The 23,632-nt window shown below is 42.4% G+C and overlaps 1 protein-coding gene across 1 annotated transcript in view; it reads left to right on the top strand.

Annotated features, from left to right (window-relative positions):
* Nucleotides 1-23,632, top strand: part of TLL2 (tolloid like 2) — a 163,361-nt gene that overhangs the window by 65,004 nt on the left and 74,725 nt on the right. The window contains exon 3 of the mRNA XM_003409211.4: nt 13,788-13,865. Coding sequence (XP_003409259.1) covers nt 13,788-13,865 — 78 coding nt within the window. The remainder of the gene's footprint in view (nt 1-13,787; nt 13,866-23,632) is intronic.

Here is a 23,632-nt window from a genome sequence, read left to right on the forward strand (position 1 = left end):
TGACTAATGAAATCTATAAGGTCTTTGCAGATCCTCTCACTGAAGAGATAATTAACCGAAGATCAAATATAGGGATACCGAATTTTTCCAAATATTTTTTGTCTCGTAATCACACTCAAGAAAAAATACACCCCCACGCCCTGAATGTCCCCCGCCCCGCCCGCCACACCTATCTTTATTTGTGCTGGGCTATATTCTTCTTCTTTCTTGTTCTCTGATGCCAACAGCTGAAGTTACAACTAGTCACATTTGTCTCATTCTTTTGCTAGCTTTTACTGAAACAGGAAAACTTTCCAACGATTGAGATATAAGAAATGATTTTGCTTAGTTTTTGTATGTGTCTGTCTTCAGCGCCAAGTCTTCCATCCTTCGTGAGCTTGGGAGAGGAGAGGTTGGTGGTAAGAAAATCCCAGGAATTGAGGCTTCATTTTACAGGAATCTTAACCTTGGTTGCATCTTAGAATCACCTGGGGGAAGTTTTAAAAATCCGAACGCCCAAGCCATGCCCCAGACAATCAGTTAAGAACCTCTGTAATTAAGAAACTCTGTACCAGAGGTGGAAACCCTGGTGGTGTAGTGGTTAAGAGCTATAGCTACTAACCAGAAGGTCAGCAGTTTGAATCCACCAGGTGCTCCTTGGAAACCTTGTGGGGCAGTTCTACTCTGTCCTTTAGGGTTGCTATGAGTTGGAATCTACTCAAAGGCAACAGGTTTGTGTTTTTTTTTTTTGGAACCAGGGGTAAAACCTTGGTGGTATAGTGGTTATTAAGTGCTACAGCTGCTAACCATAAAGGCTGGCAGTTCAAGTCCACCAGGTGCTCCTTGGAAACTCTATGGGGCAATTCTGATCTGTCCTGTAGGGTTGCTATGAGTCAGAATCAACTCAACAGCAACGGATTTTTTTTTTTTTTTTCCAGGTACCAGAGGTAAGGAGCCCTGGTAGCACAGTGGTTAAGTGATCAGCTGCTAACCAAAAGGTCGGCAGTTAAAACCCACCACTGCTCCTGTAAATATTAAAAACCCAGTGCTGTCAAGTTGATTCTGATTTATAGCGACTTTTTTTTCTATAGGACAGAGTAGAACTGGGTTTCCAAAGCTGCAATCTTTATAGAAGCAGACTGCCGCATTTTTTTCCTGCAGAGTGGCTGAGGGTTCGAACAACCAACTGCTTAACCACTGTGCCACCAGGGCTCCTTCCCATAAAGATTACAGCCTTGGAAACCCTATGGGGCAGTTCTACTTTGTCTTATAGGGTCGTTATGAGTTGGAATCAACTTGATGGCAAAGGGTACCAGGGGTGGAATCCCTGGCGGGCATAAACACTACTGCTGGTTAAAGGATGGCAGTTCGAACCCACCTGGAGGCACCTCAGAAGAAAGGCCTGGTGATCTGCTTCCAAAAGATCAAAGCCTTGAAAATCCTGTGGAGTGCAGCTCTACTCTGCAATCCATGGGGTCGCCATGAGTTGGAATCAATTCAAGGGAGCTGGTTTTTGTTTGGTACCAGGGGTATCAGTATTTTTTTTTTAAGCTTCCTAGGTGATTCTAAAGTGCAGCCAAGGTTGAGAGCCACTGCCCCAAGAGTATCTGCCTCCCTCCCTCCATAAAAGCTAAGACAAATTTTCCCACCAGTAAGGCTGAGTTAGAAATGATTAAGTTCTCCTTTTAAAACACTGTCTACCTGATTCAACTATACACCCATTCGCCCACCCATCCATCCACCATATGTTTTATTGAGTACCTACTTTGTGCTGGGAACGGTGCTGGGTATTCATTATTGGACAAGACAAGGTCCAACAAGACAGGGTTCCTCCCTTCAAGACTCTAAAAGCTCAAAACTGGACTGTGAGGGATTCAGCTGAGCGAACAGGAGATCCTAGTACCTTGCGATGAGGGCTAGGATGTGAATAAGCCCAAGGGCTGTGGGCATTCAGAAAAGGAGCTTCTAACTCAAGACAGGCACAGGCAACTTCCCAGAGAAGATAGTATCCATGTCGAAACTTGAAGGACCAGTAGGATTAGGCCAGGTGAACAGATGGGTGTCGTAGAGGAAGATGCAATAGAAAAATAGATTTCCAAGGTGCTGTAAGTAGCTTGGGGTGACTGGAGCACTGAGAAAGAGTGGGGGAAGTAGCAGGAGATGAGGTGTCATCATGAGGGGCATTACCATAAGAGGCTTCATTAGTCATATTGTTGTTAGGTGCTGTCGAGTCAGTTGTGACTCACAGTGACCCCATGTGACAGAATTGAACTGCTCTGTAGCGTTTTCTAGGCTGTAATCTTTATGGAAGCAGATTGCCAAGACTTTTTACCCCAGAACCATTGGGTAGGTTAGAACCACCAATCTTTCGATCTTGCTAAGAGCTGGAATTCATCCTAAGGGCTGAGGGACGTCATGGAAGGGTTTTTGTCAGGGGAGTGGCAGACCACCATAACTCCAGGTAGATCCCAAGCTCCTCCACGCTGAAAGCACAGGGTCTGCTGCCCTTCTAAAAAAAGCCTTATTGATAAGGACCACAGAGGAGGAATGTGTGTTCTTAACTGCCCATGGCCCCAGCTTCTGTCCCTGACTTCTGATGTCCTCTCACAGACCTCCTGGCAAATGCCTCGTGTCCCTTGAGAATATTCAGCCTCTACCAGGTGCTCCACTTTTTCTCCTTGTTCTCATTTCTGGAGTCAGACAGGATATACCTCTAGCCTTCGCTGTTTACTAACTACCTCTGAATCCTCAAGACAGGCAAGTGACTTTACCTCTGGGAGCCTCGGTTTCCTCATCTGTAAAATGGGATGTTAATAGTTCCTATGTCACTACAACATCATGAGGCTTGAACTAGGAAAACTCACGGCACAAATAGCACTTAACACGGTTCTTAGCACATGGTCAGCACTATAATTGGCAGCTAGTAAACACTGAATCTTTCCTCCTCCATCTACTGGGAGGTGTCTGGTCTCCACTTCCTCCCCCACTTCTTCCCCAAGCTTTTGCTCCTATTATAAGCCCAACTGCCAGGTTGTCAAAGGAATCAGAGGTCTTTGTCCTCCTCTCCTTCTCTGCCTCTTATAGAGCTGAATATCTCTCTCTCCTGGCCTTGGCTCCTCAAGCACAGCCTCCACCTCACCTTGAACCAGGGCTGTACCCAGGTGTCCTACAGGTCTATGCTTTTGATGCCCCCACCCATTTTGCAGGAACCAAGCAGGTCAAAACTCGCCAGCCCTCCCTGCTGGGCTTCCGGTGATATATGGAATCTCTTCCCAAATCCCAGCTCCTGTGCTCTGCTCCTGTCCACTACTAATAACCTCTGCCATATACAGAGCCCAGGCAGCTATAAAGTCCTTTCAGGTCCACTCGCTCAAAACTGGACTCCATCTAGATCATTCAGGATAAAAGGCAAAGTCCTGAAAAGGGCCTACAGGTCTCCACAAGATCTGACCCTCCAGACCCTCCACTGCCCCATGGACCTCAGGTTCTACCATTCCCTCTTGCCTTCGCTCATTCCATCTAGTCATACCTGCCTCCCTGCTGCCAAGCACACTCCCACCCCAGGGCCTTTGCACCTGCTGTTCCCTCGGCTTGGAATCCTCTTCCCCAGATATCTCCAGACTCACTCCCTCATTTTCTCCAGCCCACTGTTCAGATACCATGTTGTCAGCCTTGCTTTGGTGCCTTACATGAAATGGCACCCCTCTCATCCCTGGCAGTCACTGTCCCCTCACTCTCATTTATTTTCTCCATAGTACTTCTCAGCAACCAACTTACATATTTACTTGCCTATTTGTCTACAATTTTCTCCCCCCCCCTTCATTAGAATATAATTTCCATGGGGTCAGGGTAGAGTTTGTTCAGTGTAGTATCCCAGCAGCCGGACGGTGTTTGGCACGTACCAGGAGTTTGATAAATATTTGTTGAATGAGAATGCTTAAACAAACTCATTACCTCATTGGATCCTCACAACAGCCATTTGACAGATGAAAAATATTAACGCCCAAGGTCTTATCCAAAGCTACCCAGTGGAGCAGTGGCTCAGAGAGTCCCAGAGCTTTGTGCTTTAGGCGATCCTTCAGTCCACACATGGCACATTCCTTGGCTGGCCAACAGTTTTCATACCATCAGGATTTCCCCTGACCTTTAGCACGAGAGGAAATGATATCGCAACTGGAAGAATCCTCAGAGGGCTGGGCGCTGGCAGCAGACGCTCCTGGCAGCTGCAGGGAGTCTGTGAGTGGATTCCAACTTGGCCAGAAAGCCAGCATAACGAGCAGGATGAAGGCACGCAAAAATATCAGCACACCCTATGCGGTTCCAGGTGCAGAGCCTTCCAAATCTGCCTCACTCTAGCGGGACTTTCTCAATGCAAGGCATGGTGGCTGCAGCCACTGCCAAGTCATAGTAATAGAGAGGGGAAGAGGTGGTCTGGTGGGTGTTTGTTGGGATGTAGGACCACATGGCTGTGTTTGTCCAGGGCCAGGGGCCTGGGTTCCATGTTTGGGAGAGTGGTGTTGTACGTGACCCTTCGCTGAGCAGCAATGACCATCCCAGCGATGGAAGCTTGTAGGACACAGGAAAGTGTCCAGAGCCCTCAGCTCTCCTGCTTACCAGCTGGGTGGCCTGTGTCTCAGTTTCCTCCTCTGTAAAATGGGTTTACATATATTCTGTCACCACAGAGTCACTTTTTATCAGAGTCAAAGGGGATATGGGAAAGCTGCTTTGTAAGTTATAAGTTTCTGTACAAGGAACCCTGGTGGTGCAATGGTTAAGCACTTGGCTGCTAACCAAAATGTTGGTGGTTCAAACCCACCCAGCAACTCCTCGGGAGAAAGACCTGGTGATCTGCTTCCATAAAGATTAAACGAAATCAAACCTGCCGCCATCAAGTCAATTCTGACTCATAGAGACCTGTAGGACAGACTAGAGCTGCTCCATAGTGTTTCCAAGGAACAGCTGGTGAATTCGAACTGTTGACCATTTGGTTAGCACCCTAGCTTTTAGCCACTGTGCTGTAAAGATTACAGCCTGGAAAACCCTGTGGGTCAGTTCTACTCTGTAATATGGGGTTGCTGTGGGTCAGAATTGACTTGAAGGCACCTAACAATAAGAAGTTTCTATATAAATCTAAGAAATAGCTTTGCATTTGTAAATAGATTGTCTTGTAGTTACTTTGACATGGTTTCCTCTGTACAAATGGTCTCTCCTGGACACGGCCTTTGTCCTCAAATCTGCTCCCACCGCAAGCCCTGCCCACATCCAGTAAAGGATGTCACTACCTACCCAGTTGCTCACACTCCAAATTTAAGAGTCACTGGTGGCCCCTCTCATTCTCTCACCTTTAATCCTTCAGCCCCTCCTGTTAGCTCTACTTCTAGCTCTGTCCCAAGTACAATGTGATTCCCCATCTCTATGGCACTGTCCAGTCCAGGCCACCATCATCAGTCACCTGGATGGTCATAAGGTTCCTAACTGATGACCCAGCTTCCACTTTGCCGCCTATATCCCAGGATGATGTTGGTAAAAAATAAATCAGAACCCATTCTTCTCCTGCTTTACACCCTCTGAGGATCCTGTTATTAGGAGAATAAAGTCAAGGTCACAGCCACCCTGTCTGGCCTCATCCCCGCTTGCCCACCACTGTCTGCCCCTACACATAGGAGCTCATCCCTGACCCAGGTTGGTGCTTGCTCTTCCTTCTGCCACATGCTGTCACCTAGGTCTCTGTATGACCAGATCCATCTCATCATTCAGGTCTCAACCAAAATGCCACTTCCTCAGAGGGTCTCCTCACCATCTTCTAAGCAGCACCTCCAGTCACACTCCACCATATACTGAATTCAATCTTCTGAGTGTTTTCTGGACCTGCAATTATTTATTTTCTTACCTACTCCCCCCCCCCCCGCCCCAGCTCCCTATTTAGAATGTATGCCAGGAACTGCTGCTTTGTGGCTCACTTTTGGATCTCCAGTGCCTGGGACTGATCTAGGGATATGTCATTGTTGGGCGCTGTTCAGTAGATTTGAACTCATAGTGACCCCATGTGACAGAGTAGAACTGCCCCATAGTGTTTTCTTGGCTGTAATCTTTATGAAAACAGATTGTCAGATCTTTCTCCGGAGGAGCCAATGGGTAGGTTTGAACCACCAATCTTTTGGTTGATAGCCAAGGGCTTAAGCGTTTTGCCACTAGGGCTCCTTTTCCAGGACCATAGTAAGTCTAATAAGTATTTGGTGATTGACCATCTTTCTGGTGGAGACCAATGTTTACATGTTTAAAGATGATGGTACTGGCAAAGGAATATAAGCCTCACTGACCCCAAATGAGATAGAGTCTACAGAGTCTAATTTACTAAGTAGGTGCAGTGGTGGCTCAGTGAAAGAATTCTCACCATCATGCATTAGACTCAGGTTTTTTTTTTTTTTAATTAATTTTTATTAAGCTTCAAGTGAACATTTACCATTCCAATCAGTCTGTCACATGTAGGTTTACATACATCTTACTCCCTTCTCCCACTTGCTCTCCCCCTATTGAGTCAGCCCTTTCAGTCTCTCATTTCGTGCCAATTTTGTCATCTTCCCTCTCTCTCTATCTTCCCATCCCCACTCCAGTCAAGAGTTGCCAACACACTCTTCAGTGTCCACCTGATTTAATTAGCTCACTCTTCATCAGCATCTCTCTCCCCGCCACTGACCAGTCCTTTTCATGCCTGATGATTTGTCTTCGGGGATGGTTCCTGTCCTGTGCCATCAGAAGTTCTGGGGAGCATTGTCTCTGGGATTCCTCTAGTCGCAGTCATACCATTAGGTATGGTCTTTTCATGAGAATTTGGGGTCTGTATCCCATTGGTCTCCTGCTCCCTCAGGAGTTGTCTGTTGTGCTCCCTAACAGGGCAGACATCGATTGTGGCCGGGCACCAACTAGTTCTTCTGGTCTCAGGATAATGTAGGTCTCTGGTTCATGTGGCCCTTTCTGTCTCTTGGGTTCTTAGTTGTCGTGTGACCTTGGTGTTCTTCCTTTGCCTTTGCTCCAGGTGGGTTGAGACCAATTGATGTATCTCAGATGGCCACTTGTTGGCATTTAGGGCCCCAGGCGCCACAATTCAAATTGGGATGCAGAATGTTTTCATAATAGAATTATTTTGCCCATTAACTTAGAAGTCCCCTCAAACCAAGTTCCTCAGACCCCAGCCCCTGCTCTGCTGACCTTTGAAGCTTTCATTTAATCCCGGAAACCTCTTTGCTTTTAGTCCAGTCCAATTAGGCTGACCTTCCTTGTATTGAGTGTTGTCTTTCCCTTCACCCAAAGCAGTTCTTATCTACAGATTGATCAATAAAAAGCCCTCTCCCTCCCTCCCTCCCTCCCCTCTTTGTAACCACAAAAGTATGTGTTCTTCTCCGTTTTTTCTATTTCTCAAGATCTTATAATAGTGGTCTTATACAATATTTGTCCTTTTGCAACTGACTCATTTCGCTCAGCATAGTGCCTTCCAGATTCCTCCATGTTATGAAACGTTTCAGAGATTCGTCACTGTTCTTTATCGATGCGTAGTATTCCACTGTGTGAATATACCACAAATTATTTACCCATTCATCCGTTGATGGACATCTTGGTTGCTTCCAGCTTTTTGCTATTGTAAACAGAGCTGCAATAAACATGGCTGTGCATATATCTGTTTGTGTGAAGGCTCTTGTATCTCTAGGGTATATTCCGAGGAGTGGGATTTCTGGGTTGTATGGTAGTTCTATTTCTAACTGTTTAAGATAACGCCAGATGGATTTCCAAAGTGGTTGTACCATTTTACAATCCCACCAGCAGTGTATGAGAGTTTCAATCTCTCCGCAGCCTCTCGAACATTTATTATTTTGTGTTTTTTGGATTAATGCCAGTCTAGTTGGTGTGAGATGGAATCTCATCGTAGTTTTAATTTGCATTTCTCTAACGGCTAATGATCGGGAGCATTTTCTCACGTATCTGTTGGCTGCCTGAATATCTTCTTTAGTGAAATGTGTGTTCATATCCTTTGCCCACTTCTTGATTGGGTTGTTTGTCTTTTTGTGGTTGAGTTTTGACAGAATCATGTAGATTTTAGAGATCAGGCGCTGGTCGGAGATGTCATAGCTGAAAATTCTTTCCCAGTCTGTAGGTGGTCTTTTTACTCTTTTGGTGAAGTCTTTAGATGAGCATAGGTGTTTGATTTTTAGGAGCTCCCAGTTATCTGGTTTCTCTTCATCATTTTTGGTAATGTTTTGTATTCTGTTTATGCTCTGTATTAGGGCTCCTAGGGTTGATCCTATTTTTTCTTCCATGATCTTTATCGTTTTAGTCTTTATGTTTAGGTCTTTGATCTACTTGGAGTTAGTTTTTGTGCAGGGTGTGAGGTATGGGTCCTGTTTCATTCTTTTGCAAATGGATATCCAGTTATGCCAGCACCGTTTGTTAAAAAGGCTATCTTTTCCCCAATTAACTGACACTGGTCCTTTGTCAAATATCAGCTGCTCATACATGGATGGATTTATATCTGGGTTCTCAATTCTGTTCCATTGGTCTATGTGCCTGTTGTTGTACCAGTACCAGGCTGTTTTGACTACTGTAGCTGTATAATAGGTTCTGAAATCAGGTAGAGTGAGGCCTCCCACTTTCTTCTTCTTTTTCAGTAATGCTTTGCTTATCTGGGGGTTCTTTCCCTTCCATATGAAATTGGTGATTTGTTTCTCTATCCCCTTAAAATATGATATTGATATTTGGATTGGAAGTGCATTATATGTATAGATGGCTTTTGGTAGAATAGACATTTTTACTATGTTAAGTCTTCCTATCCATGAGCAGGGTATATTTTTCCACTTAAGTATGTCCTTTTGAATTTCTTGTAGCAGAGTTTTATAGTTTTCTTTGTATAGGTCTTTTACATCCTTGGTAAGATTTATTCCTAAGTATTTTATCTTCTTGGGGGCTACTGTGAATGGTATTGATTTGGTTATTTCCTCTTCGGTGTTCTTTTTGTTGATGTAGAGGAATCCAAGTGATTTTTGTATGTTTATTTTATAACCTGAGACTCTTCCAAACTCTTCTATTAGTTTCAGTAGTTTTCTGGAGGATTACTTAGGGTTTTCCATGTATACGATCATGTCATCTGCAAATAGTGATAGCTTTACTTCCTCCTTACCAATCCGGATACCCTTTATTTCTTTGTCTAGCCTAATTGCCCTGGCTAGGACTTCAAGTACGATGTTGAATAAGAGCGGTGATAAAGGGCATCCTTGTCTGGTTCCCGTTCTCAAGGGAAATGCTTTCAGGTTCTCTCCATTTAGAGTGATATTGGCTGTTGGCTTTGCATAGATGCCCTTTATTATGTTGAGGAATTTTCCTTCAATTCCTATTTTGGTAAGAGTTTTTATCATAAATGGGTGTTGAACTTTGTCAAATGCCTTTTCTGCATCTATTGATAAGATCATGTGGTTTTTATCTTTTGTTTTATTTATGTGATGGATTACATTAATGGTTTTTCTGATATTAAACCAGCCTTGCATACCTGGTATAAATCCCACTTGATCAGGGTGAATTATTTTTTGATGTGTTGTTGGAGTCTATTGGCTAGAATTTTGTTGAGGATTTTTGCATCTATGTTCATGAGGGATATAGGTCTAAAATTTTCTTTTTTTGTAATGTCTTTACCTGGTTTTGGTATCAGGGAGATGGTAGCTTCATAGAATGAGTTGGGTAGTATTCCGTCTTTTTCTATGCTTTGAAATACCTTCAATAGTAATGGTGTTAAGTCTTCTCTGACGGTTTGGTAGAACTCTGCAGTGAAGCCGTCTGGGCCAGGACTTTTTTTTGTTGGAAGTTTTTTGATTACCGTTTCAATCTCTTTTTTTGTTATGGGTCTATTTAGTTGTTCTACTTCTGAATGTGTTAGTTTAGGTAGGTAGTATTGTTCCAAGAATTTATCCATTTCTTCTAGGTTTTCAAATTTGTTAGAGTACAATTTTACGTAGTAATCTGAAATGATTCTTTTAATTTCATTTGGCTCTGTTGTGATGTGGTCCTTCTCGTTTCTTATTCGGGTTATTTGTTTCCTTTCCTGTTTTTCTTTAGTCAGTCTAGCCAATGGTTTATCAATTTTGTTAATTTTTTCAAAGAACCAGCTTTTGGCTTTGTTAATTCTTTCAGTTGTTTTTCTGTTCTCTAAATAATTCATTTAGTTCAGCTCTAATTTTTATTATTTGTTTTCTTCTGGTGCCTGATGGGTTCTTTTGTTGCTCAGTTTCTATTTGTTCAAGTTGTCGGGACAGTTCTCTGATTTTGGCTCTTTCTTCTTTTTGTATGTGTGCATTTATTGATATAAATTGGCCTCTGAGCACTGCTTTTGCTGTGTCCCAGAGGTTTTGATAGGAAGTATTTTCATTCTCGTTGCTTTCTAAGAATTTCCTTATTCCCTCCTTGATGTCTTCTATAACCCAGTCTTTTTTCAGGAGGGTATTGTTCATTTTCCAAGTATTTGATTTCTTTTCCCTAGTTTTTCTGTTATTGATTTCTAGCTTCATTGCCTTGTGGTCTGAGAAGATGCTTTGTAATATTTCGATGTTTTGGATTCTGCAAAGATTTGTTTTATGACCTGATATGTGGTCTATTCTAGAGAATGTTCCATGTGCACTAGAAAAAAAAGTACATTTTATAGCAGTTGGGTGGAGAGTTCTGTATAAGTCAATGAGGTCAAGTTGGTTGATTGTTGTAAGTAGGTCTTCCGTGTCTCTATTGAGCTTCTTACTGGATGTCCTGTCCTTCTCCGAAAGTGGTGTGTTGAAGTCTCCTACTATAAATGTGGAGGTGTCTATCTCACTTTTCAATTCTGTTGTAATTTGATTTATGTATCTTGCAGCCCTGTCATTGGGTGTGTAAATATTTAATATGGTTATGTCTTCCTGATCAATTGTCCCTTTTATCATTATATAGTGTCCTCCTTTATCCTTTGTGGCGGATTTAAGTCTAAAGTCTATTTTGTCAGAAATTAATATTGCCACTCCTCTTCTTTTTTGCTTATTGTTTGCTTGATATATTTTTTTCCATCCTTTGAGTTTTAGTTTGTTTGTGTCTCTAAGTCTAAGGTGTGTCTCTTGTAGGCAGCATATAGACGGATCGTGTTTCTTTATCCAGTCTGTGACTCTCTGTCTCTTTATTGGTGCATTTAGTCCATTTACATTCAGGGTAATTATAGATAAATAAGTTTTTAGTGCTGTCATTTTGATGCCTTTTCATGTGTGTTGTTGGCCATTTCATTTTTCCACATGCTTTTTTGTGCTGAGACTTTTTCTTAGTAGCTTGTGAGATCCTCATTTTCATAATGTTTAACTTTGTGTTTGTTGAGTCGTTACGTTTTTCTTGGCTTTTTTCTTGAGTTATGGAATTGATATTCCTTTTTGTGGTTACCTTATTATTTACCCCTATTTTTCTAAGTAAAAACCTAATTTGTATTCTTCTATATCGCCTTGTATCACTCTCCATCTGGCAGTTCAATGCCTCCTATATTTAGTCCCTCTTTTTGATTATTGTGATCGTTTATCTGTTGATTTCCATGATTTCCTGTTATGTGTATTATTTTGTTTATTTATTTATTTTTTAGAATTAATCTTAATTTGTTTGTTTTTGTGCTTTCCCTATTTGAGTTGCGTTGATATCAGGACGTTCTGTTTTGTGACCCTGTATTGTGCTGGTACCTGATATTATTGGTCATCAGGCCAAACAATCTCCTTTAGCGCTTCTTGCAGTCTTGGTTTAGTTTTTGCAAATTCTCTAAACTTGTGCTTATCTGTAAATATCTTAATTTCTCCTTCATATTTCAGAGAGAGTTTTGCTGGATATATGATCCTTGGTTGGCAGTTTTTCTCGTTCAGTGTTCTGTATACATCGTCCCATTCCCTTCTTGCCTGCATGGTTTCTGCTGAGTAGTCTGAACTTATTCTTATTGATTCTCCCTTGAAGGAAGCCTTTCTTTTCTCCCTGGCTGCTTTTAAAATTTTCTGTTTGTCTTTGGTTTTGGCAAGTTTGATGATAATATGTCTTGGTGTTTTTCTTTTTGGATCAATCTTAAATGGGGTTTGATGAGCATCTTGGATAGATATCCTTTCATCTTTCATGATGTCAGGGAAGTTTTGTGTCAGGAGTTCTTCAACTATTTTCTCTGTGTTTTCTGTCCCCCCTCCCTGTTCTGGGACTCCAATCACTTGCAAGTTATCCTTCTTGATAGAGTCCCACATGATTCTTAGGGTTTCTTTGTTTTTTTAAATTCTTTTATCTGATTTTTTTTCAGCTATGTTGGTGTTGATTCCCTGGTCCTCCAGAAGTCCCAGTCTACATTCTAATTGCTCGAGTCTGCTCCTCTGACTTTCTATTGTGTTGTCAAATTTTGTAATTTTATTGTTAATCTTTTGGATTTCTACATGCTGTCTCTCTATGGATTCTTGCAACTTATTAATTTTTCCACTATGTTCTTGAATAATCTTTTTGAGTTCTTCAACAGTTTTATCAGTGTGTTCCTTGGCTTTTTCTGCATTTATCCTAATTTCATTTGTGATATCATTAAGCATTCTGTAAATTAGTTTTTTATATTCTGTATCTGATAATTCCAGGATTGTATCTTCATTTGGGAAAGATTTTGATTCTTTTGTTTGGGGGGTTGGAGAAGCTGTCATGGTCTGTTTCTTTATGTGGTTTGATATGGACTGCTGTCTCCAAGCCATCACTGGGAAACTAGATTTTCCAGGTAATCAGCTAAAAAAAAATGCAGTCAGCTCCTTATCTGAATTCTCCCTCTGGCTCCGGGTATTCGGATGTTAATGGAGCCGCCTGGTACACTGGCTCCTAGTTCTGAAAACGGTCGCTGTCTGCCCGTGTTTGTTCGTTTTCCGTCTCTAAGTCTGTGCTTGTTGTTCAGAGTTCGTAGATTGTTATGTATGTGATCGATTCACTTGTTTTTCCGAGTCTTTGTTGCAAGAGGGATCCGCGGTAGCGTCCACCTAGTCCGCCATCTTGGCCCCGCCTCCTCTTAGACTCAGGTTTGATTCCCAGACAATGCCCTCATGTGCAGCCACTCACTACCTGTGCTTTCAGTGGTTTGCATGTTGCTATGATGCTGAACAGGTTTTAGCAGAATGTCCAGACTAAGATGGACTAGGAAGAAAGGATTGCAATCTAGTTTTGAAAATTAGCCAAGGAAAATCCTATGGGTCATAACTGATCATGGGGATGGTGCAGGATTGGTCAGCATTTCATTCCATTGTGCATGGAGTCACAAAGCATCAGGGTCAACTTGATGGCAACTGGCAACAACAATTTATAAAGTAAACAGTAATTTCTAAAAGGAGTCTCTCATCAAAAAGGAAACCAGAATGCCTAATTAAGCCACAGCAGCTGTCAGCGAACAATCCCAACATACCCCGGCATCCAGCACTGAGCAGACTCCAGACCAGAGAGTATCCTATTAGCATTCAGTCTTTCTTATGGAGGTGGAGGTGTTAAGTTTGATTCTGCGTGACCTTGTACTGATCAAGGAAAGGAATACTTCTATTAATTTGTTAATTATGTGTGTGGTTGTAAGGAAGCGGGTTCTTTTTGCCTGAGTGTCTGGAACAGGGTCCATCCAGCATGTGGTAGGAGCTCAATAAACCTTTGCTGAACAAATCTTTACCCACCCACTGGTGGCACTGCTCATCCCTAGAGCCTTAGTTTGGAGATGCTCCCTCATCTCTTGGTCATGGTACAAAGAAGGCTGATGGGCCCTCATGTTCTTTTCTATTCCATTCCTCTAGGTGGGCTTGAAGAACAGCCATCTGAGAGCTGGCCGAACACTACAGCCATGAATACCAGCAGTGAGGAAGCTAAAAAGGGTAATGTGAGACCCGTCCAGACCTTCGGGTACCTTTTATTGTACCTTTTACCTACTATCTTAGCAGCTGGAATGGACTAGAAGCAACAAAGCCTGTGAGCACGAGGGAGTGTTGCCTTTTGTTGAGTGGGGCTGGCTGTCTGCCAGACAGAGGGATGGAAGGTTGTTGGTAGCTCAGGGACTGTAAGGCCTGTAGTAAACTCTGCTCTCTTGGCTTGACTTTTTGAGCTTGGCTTGTAAATCAAAGCCAATGAGAGGAGGGATGATGAAGCACTGGGAGTACATGAGGGAATGAGTGGACAAGGGGTGCAAGGGAAGGAAGTAAATCTGGGCTGGCAGCTGTGAGGGGAGGCTAGGACCCTGTGAGTGCTAAGGGGGAACTGGTATGATTTCTGGTTGTTGGTGGACAGGTGTCACCTCTTAGCACAGCAAGTGCTCCAGGGGGCCTGCAGGTGCACAAGCAGATACTAGTGTGGTCTACCAGTTTCTAGCCTCAGGATTACAGTGAGGCATCTCACTCAAAGCATCTCCCTTATGGAGAAGCTTTTCCCATTCAGGAGCTGTGCTGGAGGAGAGAGGCCGCTGGGCTTCAGTCTGGCCTGCTCCCTGTGGAAATCAGGGCTCCTGGCCACAGTAGCATTTCTTCTTCATAAAAATAACTACAGAGCAAAAGGAATGATTCTTAAATGCCAGGCGTTTATGTTTCAGAGATGCCTATGTGGGGATGAAATTGAAGTCATTATTTGCCTTATTTTATGCTTCTGCTTTAATGTTGTTTTACGTTTTCTACACGTACACATGTATCAAAAGAATCCATAGATGGGGTTTTATCATGCTATAATTTTTTTAGTGTTGTCTTTTCCTTTTTATTTTTCCTTTGAACTTGGCTACCCTTTCACTTCTTTTTTCCATGTATCGCCCCTTTCCCAGGTAACTCATATTAACGACTTTGTATGTGTGCTTCCATATTTTTCTCTATGTTCTTATATTCACACTTACATATATGAATATACATATATAGAGATACTTATATAAGCATATGTATAAACACACATACATATATAGACTAGTGTCTTTTTTTTTTTAAAGGGGATAGTATTTTTTAATTAATATTTTCTTTTTGGTGAAAATATATATAGCAAAACCTGCTAAAATAGGATCGTGTTTAATACACATTTTAAAATGCAACTTAATTTTCTCACTCATCAGTACCTCATGGGAAAACCCTCCAAGGCACTTGGCATAGCTTACATTTATTTTTTCAATAGTTGCAAAATATGCCTGGTGAGGACGTACCACAATTTGTTCAATTGTCCCCTTACTGATTACCACTCATTTCAGTTCCAGTTTTGCTATCATGAACAGAGTTGCAGTGAACATTCTAGAACCTATATCCTTACACACTTAGTATGTTTGTAATAGATGTTTCTAGATGACATTTAAAAAGATGTAACAATTCACACTTCTGTAGCAACTAATAACCGTGCCCCTTTCCCCATATCCTCACTAGCACTAGGTATTATCAGCATTTTTAGCCAGTCTGATGGGCATAAATGATATTTTGTTATTACTTTAATTCGAATTTCTGTGTGCTGGTGACTTTGAGCATCTTTTTTTTTACCTTTGTCAGTGTTTTGGATGTGCCCTTCTGTGACTCACCTCTTTGTGACCTTCGCCCATTTTTCGATTGGAGTTGTAGGTCCTTCTCTCAGTCAATTTGACTTCTTTTGGAGAGAGGTAGATTTTTTAGCCCCACCCCCCATATTTGACACACCTGCATTTGTTTTTCAGCTACACAGCTTGCTGCTGGGAGAATGTACTGGCCTCTCTTTAAAACATGTATTTTTTTGCTTTGCTTAATCTAACTTTTGGATATCTTGACTTAGGAGTCCTTGGGCTCCCAGACATGTGGTAGAAGGAGTGGCACTTCATTTTAACCACAGATCCCTCCCACTTAGTGATAAAATAGGTAGTTGCTGGCAATATTTTTGTGGTAGGGTACAAGGTATAGGATGAAGGCCAGTGATGTAGATGGCACATCTAATTTTTTCCTCCCTATTTCAATGAGTTTTTTTTTTTTATTTCAGTGAGCTACAGTTGCATAAAAGCCACCCCAAAACTTTGTGATTTCAAACAATGATTTGTTATCTTTCATGATTCTATGGTTTGACTGGTTCAGTGGGGACTTGGCTGATGTTGGCTCATGTCATTCAACTGCATTTATCTGGCAGCTGGGATGGGCTGGGAGGTCCAAAAAGAGATTTAGTCACAGTCCTTGCCTCAATGCATTTCCACGTGGCCCCTCTCACTCCACAAGGACTTCCCATGTTTAGTGGTGTAACCTGAGATTCTTACAGAATGGCGGCTGGCTTCCCAGAGGGAGGAAGCAGAACCTGCCAGTCCACTGAAGCCCTGGGTTCAGAACTCCTAGAATAGCACTTCTGCCACATTGTATTGGTCAAAACCATCCGGCCAGCCCAGTTTCAAGGAGAGGGAAATAGATACCACTCCTTAGTGTGAGAAGTGCCTGAGCTTACAGGGATGAGAGGACTTGTTGATGGCCTTATTTAGAGACTATCTACCACCTTCCCCATGGCCTCTTACCTGCTCAGCAGCAATAGACATTGTCAGAGTTCTTAATATTTACCAATTTAATGGGTATAAAATGACTCCACCAATCAGGCACAGTTGGGTTTGAGTTTCAGTCTCAGCTCAGCCACTTAATAGCTATGACCCTGGATATTTATTCAACTTCATGTGAGATTTGGTAAGAATTAGAAATAATATTTATGTAAAGCACATAGCCAGGTGTCTGGAACTTAATAGGTACCCAAGGAATGTAGCTCCTCCATTTCTTCTTCCTCCCACCTCCACATCCAAGAATGACATTAACCAGCATCAAAAGTGTATCATCCAGCTTGGGGCTGGGATTCCACAGCTGTTCAACAGCTGCACAGAAACACATTGAAGACGGTAGGAAGGAATAAGGCTGCTGCTGCCATGAAAACTCTGCCTCCAGTTTTGTTGGGCACAGTACCCACACTGCACCAGGAGCTCTCAGACTTTTTAAGGAGGAGAATGATAGCACCCCTGCCACCACAAGCACCCCTGAAGCTGCCTAAATCTCCTCAAATGACCCTGCTTTGCTTGAAGAGGATGATGTCAGTGTCAAAGCTAGGCCAAGCCCTCCACTGTACGTTGCAGCAGCAGGCAAGTGGGTCTTTAAGCATCTAGAGCAATGCTGAGGAGGAAGGAGACCTCAAAGGTGAGGCAAGGAAGGGCAGGCCGTTCTAGTCTGTCCCTCCATGCTCCCCATCCTGCCCCTCCAGGACCCCGTCAGGGGCAGCCAGGGATGCCTCCCGTTTTTGTTTGAATTAAAGAAAGATAAGACAAGTTATCTCAGTCTCAGACTCCCCTTTAATCACAACCCCCTTCTTCTACCATCCCCAGAAAAGAGACCGCCCAAGCAGGAGAAAGGATCTGAGAGAAGGCCCCGGCCCCCTGGCTTCAGCAGCAGGTTTATTTCCTGGCATTGTGTGGTTCCCGTCAGCCCTGACGGTGGGGATTTGTGCTTCTGCTTTGGAGAAGGGGGTTGTGGGGGGTCTCTGAGAATCGCTCACTCAGCAGCCCCCAGCCAACTGTTTGGTCCACAGAGCCGCCTTCCCCTGGAGATGAGCGCTCAGCATGCATTTCAAGGCTGCTAATGGGATTAATGAACTGGAGAGTGTCACTGCTACAGGAATGAAGCTGCGACTGTTTTGATGAGGCCTGATTTTCAGAACCATGTTCATAAAAAAGAACGGGCCTTCCACTTTTAGTAACGATCCCTGAGAGCTTTGTGCTGGAGCAAATAATAATGGAATCTGGTTGCACCAGAGAACAGGGATCCCTCAAACGTGGGCACAAAACATTGCTCAGACCTCGAATCCTTGAATGTCACTTACCTCAGCGTGTCTGGGGGTAACTGCTGAGCCTGGCTGACTCTAGGTCCTCCTTCTAGCCAGTATCCAAATTCCTGGTGATTTCTGCAGTCCACACTTATGGAGCCCTTGCCCATGGCAGGTGCTTGACATTCATTACCTTGACATTCATCCCTGCAGCTGAAAGTAAGGCTCAAGGGACAAATGGCTTGTCCAAGGCCACACAGCGTATGGCGCTGTTTGTTTTGAGCCAAGCTCCCCTGACGCCAAGCTGCTTGCTCTTCATCTTTGGGCTATATCAGTGGTTCTCAGATTTCCCTGAGCTTTCTAATCACCTGGCAACTTTAAGAACTACAGTACCTTGACTCTGCTCTAGGGCAATTGAATTGGATCTCAGGGCAGGATTTTTTTTTTTTTTTTTTAATTATAAATCCACGCACACATATGTAAAACAAAAAATTTGCCATTTCAATATTTTCACATGTAAAATTCAGCGACAATGATTACATTCATAATAATATTGTGTAACCATCACTGCTATCCCATAGATTCCAAATTTTTCCATTTGCTTTAACAGAAGCTCAGTGCCCCCTGGACAATGACTCCTTTCCCTCTGCCTCCCACCCCTGGTAACCACTAATAGACTTTGACCTCTATACATTTTCCTATTCTAGATATTGCTTGTAAGTGGGAATCTACAATATTTGTCTTTTTGTGGGTGACTCGTTTCACTCAGCATGTTTTCAGGATTCATCCATGTTGTAGCACATATCAGGACTTCATTTCTCTTTATGGTAGCATAATATTCCGTTGTGTGTATATACTGCATTTTGTTCATCCATTCATCTGTTGATGGAAATTTAGGTTGTTTCCATGTTTTGGCTCTTGTGAATAACGCAGTGGTGAAGCGCTCGGCTACTAACCAAAAAGTCAGCGGTTTAAATCCACAAGCCTCTCCTTGGGAAAAAGATATGGTAGTCAGCTTCCTTAAAGATTACAGTTTTGGAAACTCTAGGAGCAGTTCTACTATGTCCTGTAGGGTTCCTACGAGTTGGAATCAACTTGATGGTAATTGGTTTGGTTTTTTTGGTTTTGGAGCATTGGTGTACCAATATCTGTGTTCCTGCTTTTAATTTTTTTGGGCCTATGCAATTCCAGAGAGGAATTACTGGGTCATATGATAATTCTATGTTTAACTTTATGAGGAACCTCCAAACGGTTTTCCACAGTGACTGTACCATTTTATACCAGTAAGGGATGAGGGTTCCGATTTCTCCACATCCTTGCCAACAATCAGGGCAGGATTTTTTCACCAAAGCTCCCCAGTTGATTCTAATATGCAGAGTAATAGACAGTCTTCCCCTTTGACTGTCTGTCAGAATTGCTTCAGGCAAGGTGGGAGTTTGCCTACTGGCTTGGGTGTGAGGGTTATGTAAATGGCGGGACTGCCAGGGTGTTTTCTTCCAGGGTGGGCATGAACTGTTACCTCATCTAAAGATCTTAGTTCCTCAACTAAAAATCGTAGTTCCTGACGTAGCTTGAGAAGGCTGCGTCAGGCCTGGTTCTCTTTATGACACGGCTGTGCCTTCGGCTGGAAATGGAGCGTTGAATAGCAACGACCGCTGTGCTCTTACAGAGAGTCCCGGGTCCGTTTCCAGAGCCAGAGAATTTAAATGGGCTTTTTTTTTCTTATCCTCCACCCTACCCCACCCCCAGTGTGTTAAATCCTCTCGGCCGCCCCTGAGCTCCTCTTCAAATGCAGGACCCTTGGCCATAATAAATAATTACATCCTTCTATTTGGACTCTGATTCCAGATAGTAGTAATCCAAGAAAATCCAATAATGACAGTTGCATTAGGACCCTTCTTCCAGGCTAAGCAGAACATCTGTTTCGACATATTTTTAATCGGCAAATGCTTCCTGTGTTGAGTCCTCAGCAAATTAAATTTCTCACTGGACCGAGGGGGAAGCTGTCATTCAATAACCCATCTCTGGAAATTACACCCCAGTCACTTTCCAGGTGCACTTAAGATTTTCCCATGTTGACTCAGCTGTGTAAAACCAGCCCTTACAATACTGGGTCACATGTATGTATAGCACAGCTTGTCTGAGAAACATGGGATGTCTTAGTGTTATTCCCTGGAATGTTTTTGTTGTTGTTAGGTGCCATTGAGTTGGTTCCAATTCATAGTGAATCTGTACACAGTGACTGAAACACTGCCTGGTCCTGTGCCATCCTCACAATCATTGCTATATTTGAGCCCATTGTTGTAGCCACTGTGTCAGTCCAGTCTTCTTTTTTTCTGACCCTCTGCTTTACCAAGGATAATGTCCTTCTCCAGGACTAGCCCCTCCTGATAACATGTCCAAAGTATGTGAGACACGTAGTCTTACCGTCCTTGCTTCTAAAGAGCATTCTGGCTGTACTTCTTCCAAGACAGATTTGTTTGTTCTTCTGGCAGTCCATGGTATATTCAATATTCTTCACCGACACCATAATTCAAAGACATCAATTCTTCTTTAGTCTTCCTTACTCATTGTCCAGCTTTCACATGCATATGAGGTGATTGAAAATACCATGGCTTGGGTCAGGTGCACCTTAGTCCTCAAACTGACATCCTTGCTTTTTAACACTTTAAAGGTCTTTTGCAGCAGATTTACCCAATGCAATATGTCATTTGATTTCTTGACTGCTGCTTCCATGGATGTTGATTGTTGATCCAAGCAAAATGAAATCCTTGACAGTCTTTTCTCTGTTTATTTATTTATTTTTTGCTTATTGGTCCAGCTGTGAGGATTTTTGTTTTCTTTATGTTGAGGTGTATTCCACACTGAAGGCTGTCGTCTCTGATCTTCATCAGTAAGTGCTTCAAGTCCTCTTCACTTTCAGCAAGCACGGTTGTGTCATCTGCATATCGCGGGTTGTTAATGAGTCTTCTTACTCCAGTCCTGATGCTGCATTCATCTTCGTATAGTCCAGCTTCTTGAATTATTTTCTCAGCATATAGATTGAATAAGTATGGTGAAAGGATACAACTCTGACGCATACCTTCCCTGATTTTAAACCATGCAATATCCCCTTTTTCTGTTCGAACAACTGCCTCTTGATCTATGTACAGTTTCTGCATGAGCACAATTAAGTGTTCTGGAATTTCCATGCTTCACAATGTTATCCATAATTTGTTATGATTCACACAGTCGAATGCCTTTGCAAAGTCGATAAAACACAGGTAAATATCTTTCTGGTATTCTTTGCTTTCAGCCAAGATCCATCTGACATCAGCAATGATATCGCTCGTTCCATATCCTCTTCTGAATACAGCTTCAATTCCTGGCAGTTCCCTGTTGATGTACTGCTGTAACTGTTTTTGAATTATCTTCAGCAAAATTTTACTTGCACGTGGTATGAACTATATTGTTCAACAGTTTCTGCATTTGGTTGGATCACCTTTCTATGGATCTCTTCCAGTCAGCTGTCTTCCAAATTTCTTGACATGGACAAGTGAGTGCTTCCAATGTTGCATCCGGTTGTTGAAACATCTCAATTATCCCATCAATTCCTGGAGCCTTGTTTTTTGCCAATGACTTCAGTGCAGCTTGGACTTCTTCCTTCAATACTACTGTTTCTTGATCATATACTACCTTCTGAAACGGTGGAATATTGACCAATTCTTTTTGGTATGGGGACCCCGTGTATTCCTTCCGTCTTCCTTTGATGCTTCCTGCATTGTTCAATATTTTTCCTGTAAAATCGTTCAGTATTGTAAATAGAGGCTTGAATTTTTTCTTCAGTTCTTTCAGTTCGAGAAATGCCAAGCACGTTCTTCCCTTTTGGTTTCTAACTCCTGGTCTTTGTATGTTTCATTATAATGCTTTACTTTGTCTTCTCGAGCTGCCCTTTGAAATCTGTTCAGCTCTTTTATGTCATCATTTCTTCCATTTGTTTTAGCTACTCTACATTCAAGAGCAAGTTTCAGAGTCTCTTCTGATATCCATTTTGGTTTTTTTTTTTTGTCTTTTTAAGGAGCTTTTGCTTTTTTCATGAAAGTATTTTTCCCATTCTCCAAAGAGAATAGAGAAGTATTTTTGCCCATTCTCCAAAGAACAGTTGGCAGCAGAGGAGAATTAAGAGACTTGTTGAAAACCATATGGAAAATGAATAACAAACTTCCACTTTCTACATCACTGCTTGTGGTTACTTAAGACATGATGACTTTCGGGATGTAAACATTAAGGGCTTCAGCATTGCCAACATTTTGGAGAGGTTTCTGCCAAAGAATTTTATGGGCTGTTGGGCTGTTTATTTTTAGAGTAACATATCCCTTCCTTAATTCATTCATTCAAAATACTGAATGCTTACCCCCAACCAAGTACTGTGTTGGGGGTAGAGAGTTGAGTGGTGAACAAGCCAGTCATAGTTCCTGCCCCCATGGAACTTCTAGTCTATTGGGGCAATTCACACTTGAAATCTGGAAGCACTTTTTTTGTCTAGGGCTGGGATAGCAAATTAGAATATCTGTAAAGGCCAGGCAGGTAATGTAAATTGGTGAAGTGGGCTGGATGGAACATTGTTAAATGGGAAAGAGATTACAGCAAACAGAACACATGCCCTGACTGTGGGGAGCAGGTGCTTTTTAATTCCGCTGAGTTGTACCATGGGAGATGATGGGCCCACTATTGCCAGATTTTTCTGTTTTTAAAGAGAAATTTGAAAATCTGGATTCTTGTGTAAAATCCCTTGATTTTTTAAAAAATTGGCTTCTAAAGAGTGATTAAAAAAAAAAAAAAAAAACAGTGTGGGCCAAAAGTGTCCTGGCCAAACAAAACACATCTGTGGGCTGGATTTATCCTGAGGGCTACAAGTGTATGACTTCTGTTCTAGAGATTTTAGTAGTAAAACAATTATTTTCAGGTTTAAAAATGTACTACACACCAACATTCTGTTTTTGGCAATATGACCAACTGAACTATTAGGGACCCCTTATAAAATCATAAAAATGCTGGAGGGGAGCTCTGCGCACCCCAACCACCAATTAAAAATACGGAGTCAAGCTCAAAGGAAAGAAAGGTAAATCACCACAATAATAGAGAACAGGGAACAGAAACCCAGAGAACTAAGCTTCAGGTGGTGCCACAGTCATGCAGAGGGCATTGGACCTGGACTGGAACTTGAGGACTGGGGGGCTGGTGTTTTAATACCCATGTAATGCCTGTATGGGTACAGGAAGTGAAGTGTTTATCCCATGTCAGGCAGGACAAGGGAACAGAGATCTCGTGTATCTAGAAAAACTCTGCCCAATGGTTCAGAGGAGTGGTGAGAAATCTTTCTACGTTTCCTGGGCTCTGAGTGAGGCCTCCAATGAGGAACTGGATCCCAAAGCCTCTCCCTCATGCAGGTATGAATTCTCAATTTACACTTGTTTATATGGAAACCCTAAACTGAGACATTAAAATAGAAAATGATCAAGGGCCCATAAAATCTCAAGAGTCCTGACAGAAAAAAACTTGCAAAACAGGGTCACATCCAGGATCCAAGGCATTTGAGAATACTTCAGAAGAGAATAACCTCCCCTTGAAATGAACTTAAAAACACTGGAAACACAAAAAGTTAATCCATGAAGGAGAACCAACAGACACAATAAATTGAAGAATTGGTACCTTAAGTTGTAAAAACAATAGAACACTGTGAAAGAGACTGTAATAAGTATGCCTGAAATGACTAAAGAGCCAAAAGAAGAAATTGAAACCATCCCATCCACTGCTGTCGAGTCGATTCCGACTCATAGTGACCCTGTGGGACAGAGTAGGACTCTCCAGCAGGGCTTCCAAGGCTGTAAATCTTTATGAA

This window comes from Loxodonta africana, chromosome 16 (genome assembly GCF_030014295.1).
Source record: "Loxodonta africana isolate mLoxAfr1 chromosome 16, mLoxAfr1.hap2, whole genome shotgun sequence".
NCBI lineage: Eukaryota > Metazoa > Chordata > Mammalia > Proboscidea > Elephantidae > Loxodonta > Loxodonta africana.